The sequence below is a fragment of the Ruditapes philippinarum genome, unplaced genomic scaffold, assembly GCF_026571515.1.
Source record: "Ruditapes philippinarum isolate M1 unplaced genomic scaffold, ASM2657151v2 ctg842_1_1_1_1, whole genome shotgun sequence".
NCBI lineage: Eukaryota > Metazoa > Mollusca > Bivalvia > Venerida > Veneridae > Ruditapes > Ruditapes philippinarum.
The window spans coordinates 18,622-32,104 of NW_026866721.1; the positions used below are offsets into that span (position 1 = coordinate 18,622).

Genomic DNA, 13,483 nt, shown 5'->3' on the forward strand with positions numbered 1-13,483 from the left:
AATATATTATTACCTAATTTAATAGTTTGTTAACAAATCCAATTATGAATTAAATAGAATAAATAGTGACAAATGTAAAAACCTTTGACTATCGCAAAAAAAAACAACAAAAAACAAAACAAAACAACAAAAAACACTTGATGTTAAATGAAATGGGGTAACTGAATGTGGCGTCAACCCCTCACAGTTTCTTAATCAACTGGTCAGTATTATTTTCACTAAAAATAGTAGGATGTTGTATATATTTTTATTATTGTCAAACAACGTTCATATTTGCCCTTTCTAAAGAAGTTAAAAATATTCATTTTTAGGCACAGGTTTACTTTATGCATATTAGTACTGTCAGAATGTGCACGATATAACAAAAGTTTCGTCTGGATTTGGAAAAAAACATTTATACGTTTTGAAACTAATTAATATAGATCTAGTTCTGTGACTTTAACCCATGTCACGTTGTTTAAAGTCAATAAAAATCAGGTAGATTTCCACTTCATATTTCTTTTTTTTTTCAATAGCTTGCCAAATATGATATTAGCTAAACAATTAGGAAAATTAACCCATCCCTATACCGCGACGATAACGACTTGTCAACATTCATAAATATTTTAAGTATTCTGGTTCCCATGTATAAATACGACTCATAAGCATGAAACAGGAAACCAGCGTATTTGACCCGCTGTCCGTGAACTTACCGTGACGTTAATTATTCACGTGACTATCCGGTTGGGGAATTCCGACCGATACACACCTGTTTATAAACATTGCAAAATATTGGATTTACTACAAATATATAAGCAAACACTGATTCTGTTTTAAGATCATTGAAAACGCAAATATGAAATGAACAGTTTACTGTGTACTGTTTTCACGTAGTAATATTGTGTTTAACGATTTAAACTACACAACATTTATTTAGTCTCCAACTGTATTTTTAGTTGACCTACTTTCAACAATCGGCAAGCAAGGTAAGAATTTTCTTTCATCAATACATATAAAAGTACACGTTTATCCATTGTTTATATATGTTCACATCGAACTTTATAATGTCTGCGTATTTACTGATATCGATAAATTATCCAAGCTTTGAGAGTTTTGATTTAGCATCAAAATCTATACTTACAGAATGTATTATGATAATAGATAACGTATATATATGTGTATATTGTACAGTAGTTAATCAGGTTATATAAGCAGTCTCAGAGTAGTCTTCAGACTCGGTGTACTCTCACTTTGTGAGGCGTTTGTAAACCCTCAGTAACTAAGTTCATCGCAACATAACATGAATGTGGCATTTGTGCTAGATATAAATAGTTTTAATTCAGTTTATACATGAATTACCCCCCCACACACACACAAAAAAGTTAAATACCAACACATTTAAATATTGCGACTCGATTTATGTGGATATTGAATCAAAGTATTAAAGTGTATGATTGAGACAGGTACTTAGCTTTGTTAAAATGTTAAAATTAAGTGAGATTTGACAAGGGTAGGAAGAATGTGTGTATGTGTCCGTGTAATGGGCGTGTTTTAAAGTACATGTGCGAGGTGTAGCTAGTCTGCTAGGACACGCTTCACCACGACACGACTGTTACTTGAAAATGGTGTGTCAGAAAAGATATGTTAATGTAGATACATTTATTTATTATTGGACCATTTCTGTCATTGATCAAAACCGAAACAAAGTGGAGTCAGTAAGTGGGCATACTTCTGCACTAGCCCAACAAATTGTGCGCTTTAGGCTTTTTATGATATAGGCGAAGGTCGACCATCGCAATGTATGGTTTAAAACAACAAATGAACATGCCACAGTGTGAAAATTTTCATGTTGCAGTGAAAAAATGAAATTTAGATCAGTTCGATTTCCGACACAGTTTTGAATCTAACTGTTTGAGACGTAAAGACAGACATCTATGTGTAAAGTCGAAATATTGAGACTAAATAATGCACAAATCGAGGAAGTGAAAGTTGTGTCCAGTGCATGAATACACTCACGTTTTATGTACATAATGTAATTATTTACTGGTAATAAAATCATCCCATCGATCCAGTTGGTACCAATTGAAATATCAGTTTAATGATCAAGTTTATATGGATATTCACGGTATTTACTTTTATTTATTTATTTGTAACATATTTTACATACTTTGTGGCCATGCGCGACTGAGCATGGAACATGTTTACAAACAAATTTGAGCCGCGTCACGACAAAACCCGACCAGCATGGATCCAGACCAGCCTGCGCATCCGCGCAGTCTGATCAGGTTCCATGCTGTTCGCTTACATACTCTATAACAAGTAGAGAAACTGATATTTATCATTTATCAGTAAAAGCATCAATATGTTAAATGTAAATTTTGTATGCAATAGAAAAAACCTCCTTCAACTTTTATGAGATAAATTGGAAAAGGTGAATGCCCCGGAATAATTCATTTTCACGTATTTTATACATTTTCTTAGATTTTTCATTTGCAACGAAAGAAACATTGACACAATATAGAATCTATGTAATTATTTTTACAATTATATATGAGACACATACGTTAAAGTTGTTTTTACTTATCTAACTGACATAAATATCTATATGTTTGGTTTATACGGGATATCAATTGGCGGACAAAATCACATTACTGAAGCATTTGCTGAAAAATTGCCTTTTTTCTTTTAGATAAGTTTAAAATGATATAAAGAGCCCACAGATACCTGTTTAAACTCAATCAATACAAATGTACAAAAGGTCATTGGTTTGTTTCAATATTAAGGTAAACACCCTGAAGGAAGATATAGGTCACAAATCGGCCACCGTGATAAACATCAGTATGTATACCTCAATCCTTGGTTTTCTGATATTTTAAAAACCCGTTTGGCTTCTTATTTGGTAAAGATATCTTGGATACATAAATATATACACGCCAAGACTGTAAAAATGTTAAAATATTTAGGAAAAAAGTTTTAAAGCTGCATTAAATAAATATGTAAAAAAATTTTGCCGTCGGTCTAATAGATACAGTTTCATCAACCTTTTAAACAGTATTGGTGTACGTCTCATCAAATAATGTTCATAAATTACGATTTTAAACGGAAAACCCAACGGTAACACTAAATTTCGTAAACGAAATTGAATGAAGACTATACTCAGCTCGTGTATGCGGTACGTCACAGTGTTATAGTTGTTATCCGAACACACCAAATATAAGATTTTCTTGTGCAAACACACTTTAACCGTTTGAGCTTCACGGTGTCCAGAAAAAAAAGGTAATCATATCATAAAAAAGATTAAATTTGTATGAAAACATCCGTTCCAATGTGGAAATATACCGTTAAATTAGGACTGCTACTTGTAGCCATGTATGTTGATTTAATATTGATGTACGGATGACCTGATGACCCGAAGGCGGAGTTTCTCATGCAAATAGAAGTTGTACTCCCGATTTCGCAGCAATAAAGTTGCAAATTTTATAAAACTCATTTTGGTTGTCTTGACACCAAAATAAGAATCGAAACCGATATGAAACCAAATTTATTAATGAAATGTCGCTATTTCTGTTTTTATAAAATTTATTCAATGCAGCTTTAATGTCACCCGGTCTCATGGGAATGTCATGATATGCGCATGTGAACATTTTACATTCAGGCCTGATATTGCAGAAAACACACTGATGTGTTTGCCATTTTGAGTTCTTAGTATTTTTTTCATAATAGATGATCCTACACTTCGGCAATGGACAATCTCAATACATTTATCATGACCTTTAATAGGTTAATAGGGTCATTATCTGAGCCAATAAACCCTTCGCTTGCTGCCGGCAACATATTCCCCCACCCCCGGGCGACACGTCTGGCAGTGGCAACTAATATGAGATCAGTTTTTCTTTTAAGGATATAGCTCTACTATGTAAAAAAATATAAAGGATGTGCGTTTTTATACGGCGTTTCAATTTATTTTCTTCCGATATTAAAACCTGTGTTAATTTAAAATATAAGTTTAAAATACATTATATAACAAAAAGATAGAATCAAACAGCAAAAACAGTTGAAAAACTCAAGTTTCTAAAATAGATTCATTATCTAAAATCTGCATTTTATGATAATAATTTATTAAGTAGTTATTCTTCCCCAGAACTTGCATTTTACAATAGATATTGCTCGGACATTTATATGTTATTTTTCACATTAAAAGAGAAGTGGCAGTTGATGAGAATTTTGCATGTTTACAATATGTGTTGTTTATTTATTTAAAATCGATAGACTGTGAAAATTTTTGCAGGCAATTTTTGATGACTTGAGATGTATAAACTGTAAATTATATTTGGGGTTTCAATTTCTTAGCATTCAATTTTTGTAACATAGGCCAGTCATGATAAAACTTGTTTCAAAAACCACAAGAAGGGTTTCACTAAACTCCTTATGTGGCCCGTAGCAAGTCATAATTGTTTCCAGTCTGATGCATAACTAAGTCAAAAGAGCTAAAAACTTTAGTAATGAAATGTTAAAAATATTCTTCTCACAAACTACCTCGTCCAGCGTCAGATATGGCATGAATCATCACCTAATGATCTAGTCATGTTCCATAAGTCAATATGATATTGGCCTCGCCCCGGGGATCACTTAATATATATAAAACTATATATGACAATTATTTTTCTTTTGTGAAACAGAATTGAATAGAAAACAGATTCTTGAATACTAGGGCCAAACATTGCACTTCCACGGAGTCACTTTGTTTGCCTAGACTTTTATAGCAATCATGTCAAAAAGACCTTCTTCTCAGAAACTATATCAGAATTATTGCTGTTTTAGTGCCCCCCCCCCCCCCACCTCTCTGCATCCGCGCATGTAATCTTTTTTGGTGGTTATTTGTAACGAAATACATTCCTATTTCTTTCCAGGTCATAAACCATGCAGAACAAGCACGCCGCTGGTAAATTAAAGTTTCATGTCGATCTATGCGAACAAGCTTTGTGCCAAATAGAATTCCTGAGAGCGGTTGACCTTATTCAGGATTTGAAGAAACAGTCTGTATTGAGACGTGCAGTCTACCGATATGAAAAATACTGGCTTCCACTGGCCATAAAATACCCCAATAGGTGCTTAGCTGCACCTCTGGATATTGAATGGGCATGGCATTGTCATATGTTATGCCCCAAATCCTATGAAATAGATTGCCAAACTATTGTTGGTGGGACTGTTGATCACACGCTACGTCGGATGAACAAGTTTCAAGAAGAGCAGAAAGCGTCACAGAAACTTTGGTCGGAAATGTATGCAGGGGACCACGAACCATTCACAGTTGATCACAGTGTACCATACAATGTTGATGCCGTTGATAACTTTAAGTCAAAGATAACATACGACATTGTGGCCGCTGCCCAACGACAGATGGTGTTTTACTATCAGGTATCGTTACCACACTACCGAGATAAAAAGTATTTGCAGAATTGCCTGCAGAGATATAAACAGTTCTTGTATTTGAAAACACAACTGCCGAAAGCTTTCATGGTACCATGTTACGACATAGATTTGATGTGGCACACACACCAGCTGAGTCCATTAGTCTACAAAAAAGATATGGTTAAGATCATTGGCCACTTGTTTAATCATGACGATTCGGTAAACGATCGTAGTGAGGGATCAAAACTAAGTGAAGCAGACAAACACACACGTGACAGCTGGAAAAACTTTTACAATGAAACTTATTCTCTGTTTGGAGCAATGTATCGTGGAACGCCTCCGGCGGGATTTCTGTATAGAGTTAGTCCGAACGAGTCGTACACTTTTTGTACCAAGAGCACTATTATCACATTTGAAAATTTAACTTTGAACCTTCCCTCAACGGATCCAGATAAATACAAGAAACTTCAATTAACCGTGTCGAGCGCCGCTGGACCGAAGGTTGTGCGAAAATGGGTATCATTAAAACGACCGGGTGATGTACCAAGTGGCGCCAGAACGATTACCTGGAAAAATGTTGGTCGAAATGAACTGGACACGAAGGAAACCAACAATATAAATTTCTGGGTGCAAGAAAGAACAGGCTGGGCATTTTGTGGGTCAAAGACAGATGTTGGATCGAACACGTTAAATATGCTGCCACAGATTGAATCGATAGCGAATGCGGCCAACGGTGGAAGAATTAATGCTCAGATACCTCTAGGTAGCTCGAACATAACTCTAGATGTTCAGGGACAATTTTCGGCACCTAAAAAGGGGAAGGCATTGTTGTTCTTAGACAGTGGAAGATATGAAACTGCTGTAATACCGGAGAATGTGAAACAATTATGGGGTCCTGTGTCTCTTGAAAGACTTCCGAGAGGGACAGATAACCGCTGCCAGGTGGCATCTCACAGGTATTCTTGATGTTGTTTCTGTTTTATAATCATTGAAATTTTTATAAAGAATAGATTGCATATGATAACATTTAAACAGATATGGACAATTTAACATCTGCTTGTAATGCGTAAAACATTTCTGTTAATATCTGCATGCTAGTTGACGAATTTTGTTCTTTTCCATTTTGTTTATATTTAGGGTCGGCGGTGACTATCTAGCCAGTTTTCTGAACGTCTATGGTCCTACTAAGGAGGCCGATCGTGTCTGAAATAAAAACGGAGGGACGTCCGAGGTCTTCCTAATAAGTAAAGCTGGAAGGGCGCACTGTGATGTTGTGTTAGTGCACAAAACAAAAAATATCATTGTAGCATTCAAATGCTACTTATTGTGGATGTCACCTGTTTCTTACTTTGACACATGTCGGTAGTTTTGCATTACAGATAGAGTCATAGAGGTCAACAAAAGAAATCTATCAGTTGCTGAACCATTATATCTTTCACATGGTTGACAAATATCGACTGCGTCTGCAGCTGCATTCTTTTTCTTTTTTAGATTGAAGAATCATCTAGGGAATGTAGAGTTCACAGCAAGGACCATACACAGTCAGCCTTTGATGATGTCGGTGATACAGGTGTACTATCACGATAAAATGTCGGTTATTGGGCATTTAATAGCTTCAGACCATCTTCCTCTTCCATCACAAGTAAGTGATTTAAAACATCATCTCACACGCTTCACATTATTCCCCGATCAAGCAGATAGGACAATCAAGTGCATTATTAGTGATTAGTTGATATTTTAGAAATTTACAACAAAATGTACTTGTTTACAGTTTGTCTATGCTTTTTGTGTGTAAATGTTGCATTAATTTAAAATCTCAAATTACTGGATTATGCAGATCACTAAAGTGCATTTCAAACAAAACAACTATTTGAAAATCGTACACTCTGTTTTATTGACAGTCTTTTAATTTGGCAAAGTGAAAAGTGTAACACGACTCACGCCCAGTAACGGTTTACATTTTCATTGATTTCTTTAAAGAATCTAAACAGAATACTGAAATTTTTAAAACCAGTGTCATTTGTATACCTTAGCTTAATAATAAGGAGACACAAGAACAAACCTTTTTGTATGTTTGGTACCTATCTTCAAATGTAAAAAAAAATATATATAGATATTGGATGAACTCGGGCGCTTTCAATTGGTTGGCTCTTGTCGATTCTCTGCGCATGTCCAGTTTCGGTGATCGTCAGAACATTGGCTCAACAGAGTGATGGTTCGACCGGAGTAAATTTCTGGCGTAGCTATCTAACCCTTATAAGTTTTTGCGTTGTCCAGTCGAACAACTGTGACCATAGTAAGCGCCCGAACCATGCTATTATATACAAAGAGGCAGGTAATTCAGATTAATGTTTTTGTTTGGTTATAGGTTCAGCATGATGTTGTTACTCTAAATCCTGTACTGGGAGAAAGAGCCGTTCTTTTGAAAAACAATGATGGTGACTGGGGTATTCTGACCGGAAGATGGAAGGGTTTTAAACGAGGTGTTGCTGGGACTAGACGTATGTACATGTTTAAAATAAAATAAAATCCTTAACTAGTTTAGCCTTTATGATTCGAAAACTTTTTAAAACAGATTATTTTCTTCATTTTTTATATACCAACATTGATATCTTAGGTTTCATGGACCATGAAATATTCACTTTTTCATTTCACTAAAATTTTATTTATATTTTTACACTTAAATTTTATTCACCTTTTTACATCTTAAATTTCCTGAAATTTGTTGGGACCAGATGGTTTAATCTACTGATATTTATTATATCCCGGAAGCAGATCTTCGCCCATCATTCTGCAACTTTCATATCCTGAAATATGTAAAGAAAATACGATTTCCTCATTGAATTTGTTGAATTTTTTTTTTTAGAAAAAAGAGGAGTTGCTGGGAGTCCGGGGACTCTATTTTTGAAGTTTTACAAATTTTCAACTGGCAGAATAACCACGATTGAGCTGGGATATCTTAGGAAAGAGTATGTTTTCAATTTAGAATCTGCTTCGATTGACCTTATGAAAGGTATACTGAATATCGACTCCTCAAGTAATGAAGTTGCGGAAAACATTGCCCTAGCATTTTCGGTATCTTTGCTTCACGTGCTGTGCGTTCCAAGGCCAAAAGGATGGAGAGAAGGCCAACAAGTTAAACCCACCACTTCAACTCGTGGAACAAGACCAATAACTACCATTCCGTCGGACGACATGGCATTTATCATGGCCGCAGGCTTGCTTTGGAGTACCCCGTCGAATTATTACATGCATTCATACTACGGAGCACATATATGTGCTATGTGTGGAGGCGGTGGTGGTGGTGTGATGGAGTTTTCTGGTGCAGACTATGGAATTGACGGTGACACAGGTGTAGATGCTGGCTGTGACGGTGCTGCTTGCGGTGGTGGCGGGGATGGGGGAGGGGGTGATGGCGGCGGATGCGGGGGTTGTGGTGGTTGCGGAGGCTGTGGTGGGGGTGGTGGATGTGGCGGAGGTGGAGGATGTGGTGGGGGAGGGTGCGGTGGTGGATGTGGGGGTGGATGCGGAGGTGGGTGTGGTGGTTAAAGTTATTAGCATAAATACCTCCATGACAAAATGTTTTATTTTTGTTATCAGCTATATTTGTTTCCGTATCTTTGACTTATCTTGTCACTTTTCAGGATAATGTCTGTTTATACGTAAGGTTGTTTGACCATCAGATATTGTATATGTTTTAATATATAAGACGGCCTATACAAAATGCATCACATAAGAAAAGCTGTAATCATTCTCAAATTTACATTTTTGTATAATTGATGGAATTAATTGTATACATATAAACTGTATAACTATTTATAACAAAAAAACTTTGAACAAATAATTGCGAAACAAATACAAGAACAACACACAGTTCTGCAGAATAGATTGATTCATAGATAATGTAGATTTTTCGGTTTTGGTTTTGATAAAGTCATAAAAGTTTTTGATAATTTATATGGCCTAGAATAAACAGTAATGAATTTACATAACAGCAATCGGTAGATGGGTTTTATGGCAAATTACTGTTTATAAATACGGCAATATAACTTGTCAAAAAAAATTGTGATAAAATTATATTACTGCACCATTGCTTTCTTTGATTAAAAAATAGATAATTATAGCCTCTTTTATACATTGTATAATTGTCACATTGATCAATGGGTTTTGTATAAATGTTAAACTGTCAAAATTATTTTGTATAAAATTAAAGTAATGTTGTCCCTGGATTTTGTGTTAATGTCACAATGTCCCGTTTTGTATAAATTTCATGTTATCTTATGAATTTTGTGCAAATGTAGCGGGGTCAAAATAAGTTTGTGTAAATGTAACGTTATCCATTAAATTTTGTATAAACTTCACATTGTTCATTTAATTTTTTATAAAATTAATGTCACATAGATTGTCTACTGAAAATTGATGTTGCGAACATGCAGTTTTATTTGTATGCAATTAAATATATGATTACAGTTTGGCTTATATGTATATGTATATAATAGTTTCATGACATATATTTTATTTCCAAATTGTATACTTTTTCTGAAGAAATTTTTTTATTGAAAGTGCACTTGCCAGTAACTCAAAATATTGTTGGCAGATATTTTTGGGAAGGAGATAGTTTTCCCAGACCACATAAATGTATTTGTGATTGACACAGGACACTTACATACAATATCTAGGAGTTCCATGTATAATCTACCCGTTGTGTCACTCTGTTTTAGAGACCAATATTTTTATTGTTGCTTAGAGGTGTTGCTCTATCGATGTTAAGATTATTGTGAACTGTTCTGGGATGAATTGATACTGACGTTATAAAGAGGTTATGGCTGTACATAGGGCAGCAGCCCTGATGAGATTGCACTGTAATTTTAATCAAAAGTTTGTATTTTTGTAGTGTGTCATCATTTAATGTATTTAGAATCTCAGGATGTTGAATTATCTTTGGTTATGTTTTTGTATTTTTTGTATGCATTTTTATAGTTTTTATTCAATGTTTCTAAATAAAAAACGCCTCTTTAGTTTGGCATGCAAAACATTGAAATTACATCTATTAAAGAACTTAATATTGGTTTTAAATTCATATAAATGTTGATTACATAAACTCGAGGTTTGATTTAGTTTAAGATTTGATTTAAATTGTTTTGTTTTTGATGTTACTGTTACATGGGTACATTGATACAGGGTTTGATTTAGATGTAATTGTTGGGCATCAATTTTGATATATTTATTTAAGGTTAGTGTTATATGGATACAGGAACACTAAATAAAAAAACTGTAAATTTAAGGTTTGTTTTTTATGTTATATTTATTTTAAGGTTTGATGGATTTGCTACTGTTATATGGCTACGGTGACTCAATTTTTAATTTAAAAGTAACTGTTATATGGATGCATTGATACAAAACACTGTTTCTTGTTCTGGTTTGTTATCTTTTTGAAAAAGCAAATATGGATCTGAATTTAAAGTGAAATCGTTTTAGGAATTTCCTTTTTTATCAGAAAGTTTAATAAGTTAACTATGTTTATAATACCAAACAAACTTTTTAAGATATATGAGTAAACGTTATTTAAGTCCAGATAATGATATGTAATGTAAAACCAAAAACATAAATACTTTGCAAGTAATGTTTACCAGGATTCTTGAGGATCGTATTTTGCGTGTGCATTTCTTGGTGTTATTTTCCCTATGTTGGATGGGTCGTTTTAATAGATAAGACTTTGGACCTTACATATATATATTTGTGTTAACAGTTTTAAATATATTTATTTTGTATGTTATTTTAAATAATTACTTGTTTGACAAATCGTCAATTGCTATGACGTGATTTTTCTGAAATCCATTTCGACTTCATTATTTTTTCTAAATTGATTTAGTTATTGTTTGTAGACATCATTTCCATGACATTGTCACGGTATTTTTGTTAAAGCAGCACGCCTCCAGATTTTTGCAGATTTTCATAAAACAAATAAAAATATATTTAAAAGTAAAATATCATGAAGTGAACAGAGAAAGTAATTTACGCATTGCAAACTGCTCTTAAAATCCACGTATATAACACATAAGTGGTCAAAATATGCAAACTAACCCTTACTTCTTTAGTCATACAGTAGAAAAAAAGGATGATAAATATTGCAAAGTCAGTCAGTAATCAAAGGCAACATAAAATATAAAATCATAACTTGAATATTGAATCATTTTCTTGACATATTTTTTCATCTAGAGGCATGCAACTTTAAGACATATGTTGTTTATTGTACATGTATAATATAAGCAAGACGTTTTATATTTTCTTTCTTTTATTAAAACTTATTATGTAAGTAAAGATATGCATGTAGAGTACACTGACAGGACTGACAGCAATGTCATGAATTATTCCCTTCGTTTTTGTAAAAATGTATTTGCTTTATAAATATAGAATATTGAGATATATTTACATGTCACAATTTTTATGACAATTTTGAGCATCATTTTATATACATGAAGTAAAATATCTGAATATTTATTGTACAAATTGTAAATCTTTTAGAAAACCAACACATATTTTAATGTTTATTTTAGAGATATTGTCCTATAGTGCTAAAATTTGTTTTGGTGGTTTTGGTGCAAGTTAGAGAGGGTGGGCGAATTTTTGTACATTTAACATTACCTCATCGTATGTAGAAAGTTACGAGATTTGTTTGGTTAAAAGTATTTAATGCTTTATATCTCCATTATACGTTAATCAGAATTTGTGGTGTTTCTAGTTTATGTATCTTTGTAACCTTAAACATTTCTTAAATGGAATTGCCCAGCTTCCATTGTTGGAACTGACCATTATCAAAATTGGGGATGCTAAGAAGAAAAATTAGAGTTGAGTATAGCCCATATTTGCAGTCTGACCCAGCTCTATACTAATGGCAATGGCTAAACGATGATAAGGGTTTGAGGAACATTATCAAAATGTTAAACAGAACTATCATGTCACAGATGAGAAAAATGTGCCACCTGACCGACACTCGAACTCCGGACCCCTGAAATAACGTTCCGTGGCTCTACCGACTGAGCTGTCCGGTCGGTGACACATTTTCTCCCCTAAAAGAGAGCAGTTATCATATTAAGATACATAAATAATCAATGGTTAAAAAACATAATTAATCCACCTATTAATAGCCATTGACTTTTTCAAAAAGAAAAGAAGATCATGTTGCAACATTAGCATTTTTATTTCTTACACAAGAAGGGAATTGTATTTTGTTTTCATACACTGGGTAGATTTTTTTGATTACATTATTTTTTTAATTTGTAGTCTTGAATAAAAGATTTCAGACATAAAGATTTGATCAAACATATTTTAAAGTGTTGACTGAAGTCTTAGAAACAACATTATTTTTTTTTATTATTATTATTAAATGAGTGTTACAACTATAGAGATATATATAATAATATTGTATTATTGCAAAATTAGATTTTCAACTTTGTATTCTGCACAGAAAGGTTCACAACTCTTGTAAATGAGACAAATATGCTTGAGACAGTGGTTGAATAATGCTGGTCATTGTATTATTTTGGCTCATGACTTTATTTAATGAAAAAACAGTGAGTGGCTTGAGGAGTTTCTAATATTACTTTACAACTTAATTACTGAAACAAAAAGTGATAAACCATTGGCACCAGTATAGTTCCAGATCAGTCAACATGTCTGTACTATCTGGCCAGCTTCTATATATTGTGTTAAGCACAATCTTTAATATCAATCTATAAATGAAATTCCTTCAAATTTAAATAAACTGTTCCAATTTTAAAGCAACGTAATTGCATTACAAATCTCAGCAGAATAAGGATAAGTGTAAGTAAATCAGCTCAGACCGCTCATTAATATGGCATACAGAATAAAATGGCTATTTAAAGTTTTAAATTACAGCTGTGCATTTAAGTCGTATTTTTCATTTGCAAAATTCTTTAAATATTGACAATTTTCTATGAAAATTGACAATCTTGTATAGTATTTGCAATGTTCAATGAAAACTGGAAGAAAACCTTGTCATGTAGCTTGATATGCATGAGTTAGTACCAACATATCATGAAAGAACGAAGACATTTAATAAATCTAGAAG

The 13,483-nt window shown here is 33.4% G+C and overlaps 1 protein-coding gene across 1 annotated transcript; it reads left to right on the forward strand.

Moving 5' to 3' along the window:
- Positions 1–699: 699 nt before the first annotated feature.
- On the forward strand, positions 700–10,889 carry LOC132733487 (uncharacterized). The gene is made up of 5 exons (XM_060720138.1): positions 700–965; positions 4,890–6,347; positions 6,883–7,033; positions 7,760–7,892; positions 8,258–10,889. The coding sequence occupies exons 2-5, from the start codon at positions 4,900–4,902 to the stop codon at positions 8,938–8,940; spliced, it is 2,415 nt and encodes an 804-aa protein (XP_060576121.1). The 5' UTR covers positions 700–965; positions 4,890–4,899; the 3' UTR covers positions 8,941–10,889.
- The last annotated feature ends 2,594 nt before the right edge of the window (positions 10,890–13,483 follow it).

What these genes read in the sequence shown, in the direction of transcription:
- LOC132733487 (XM_060720138.1), top strand. Translation starts at nt 4,900, where the DNA reads ATGCAGAACAAGCACGCCGCTGGTAAATTAAAGTTTCATGTCGATCTA. An exon ending in TGCCAGGTGGCATCTCACAG is followed by an intron (nt 6,348 to 6,882) that starts GTATTCTTGATG and finishes TTTCTTTTTTAG; the next exon opens with ATTGAAGAATCATCTAGGGA. An exon ending in AGGTGTTGCTGGGACTAGAC is followed by an intron (nt 7,893 to 8,257) that starts GTATGTACATGT and finishes TTTTTTTTTTAG; the next exon opens with AAAAAAGAGGAGTTGCTGGG.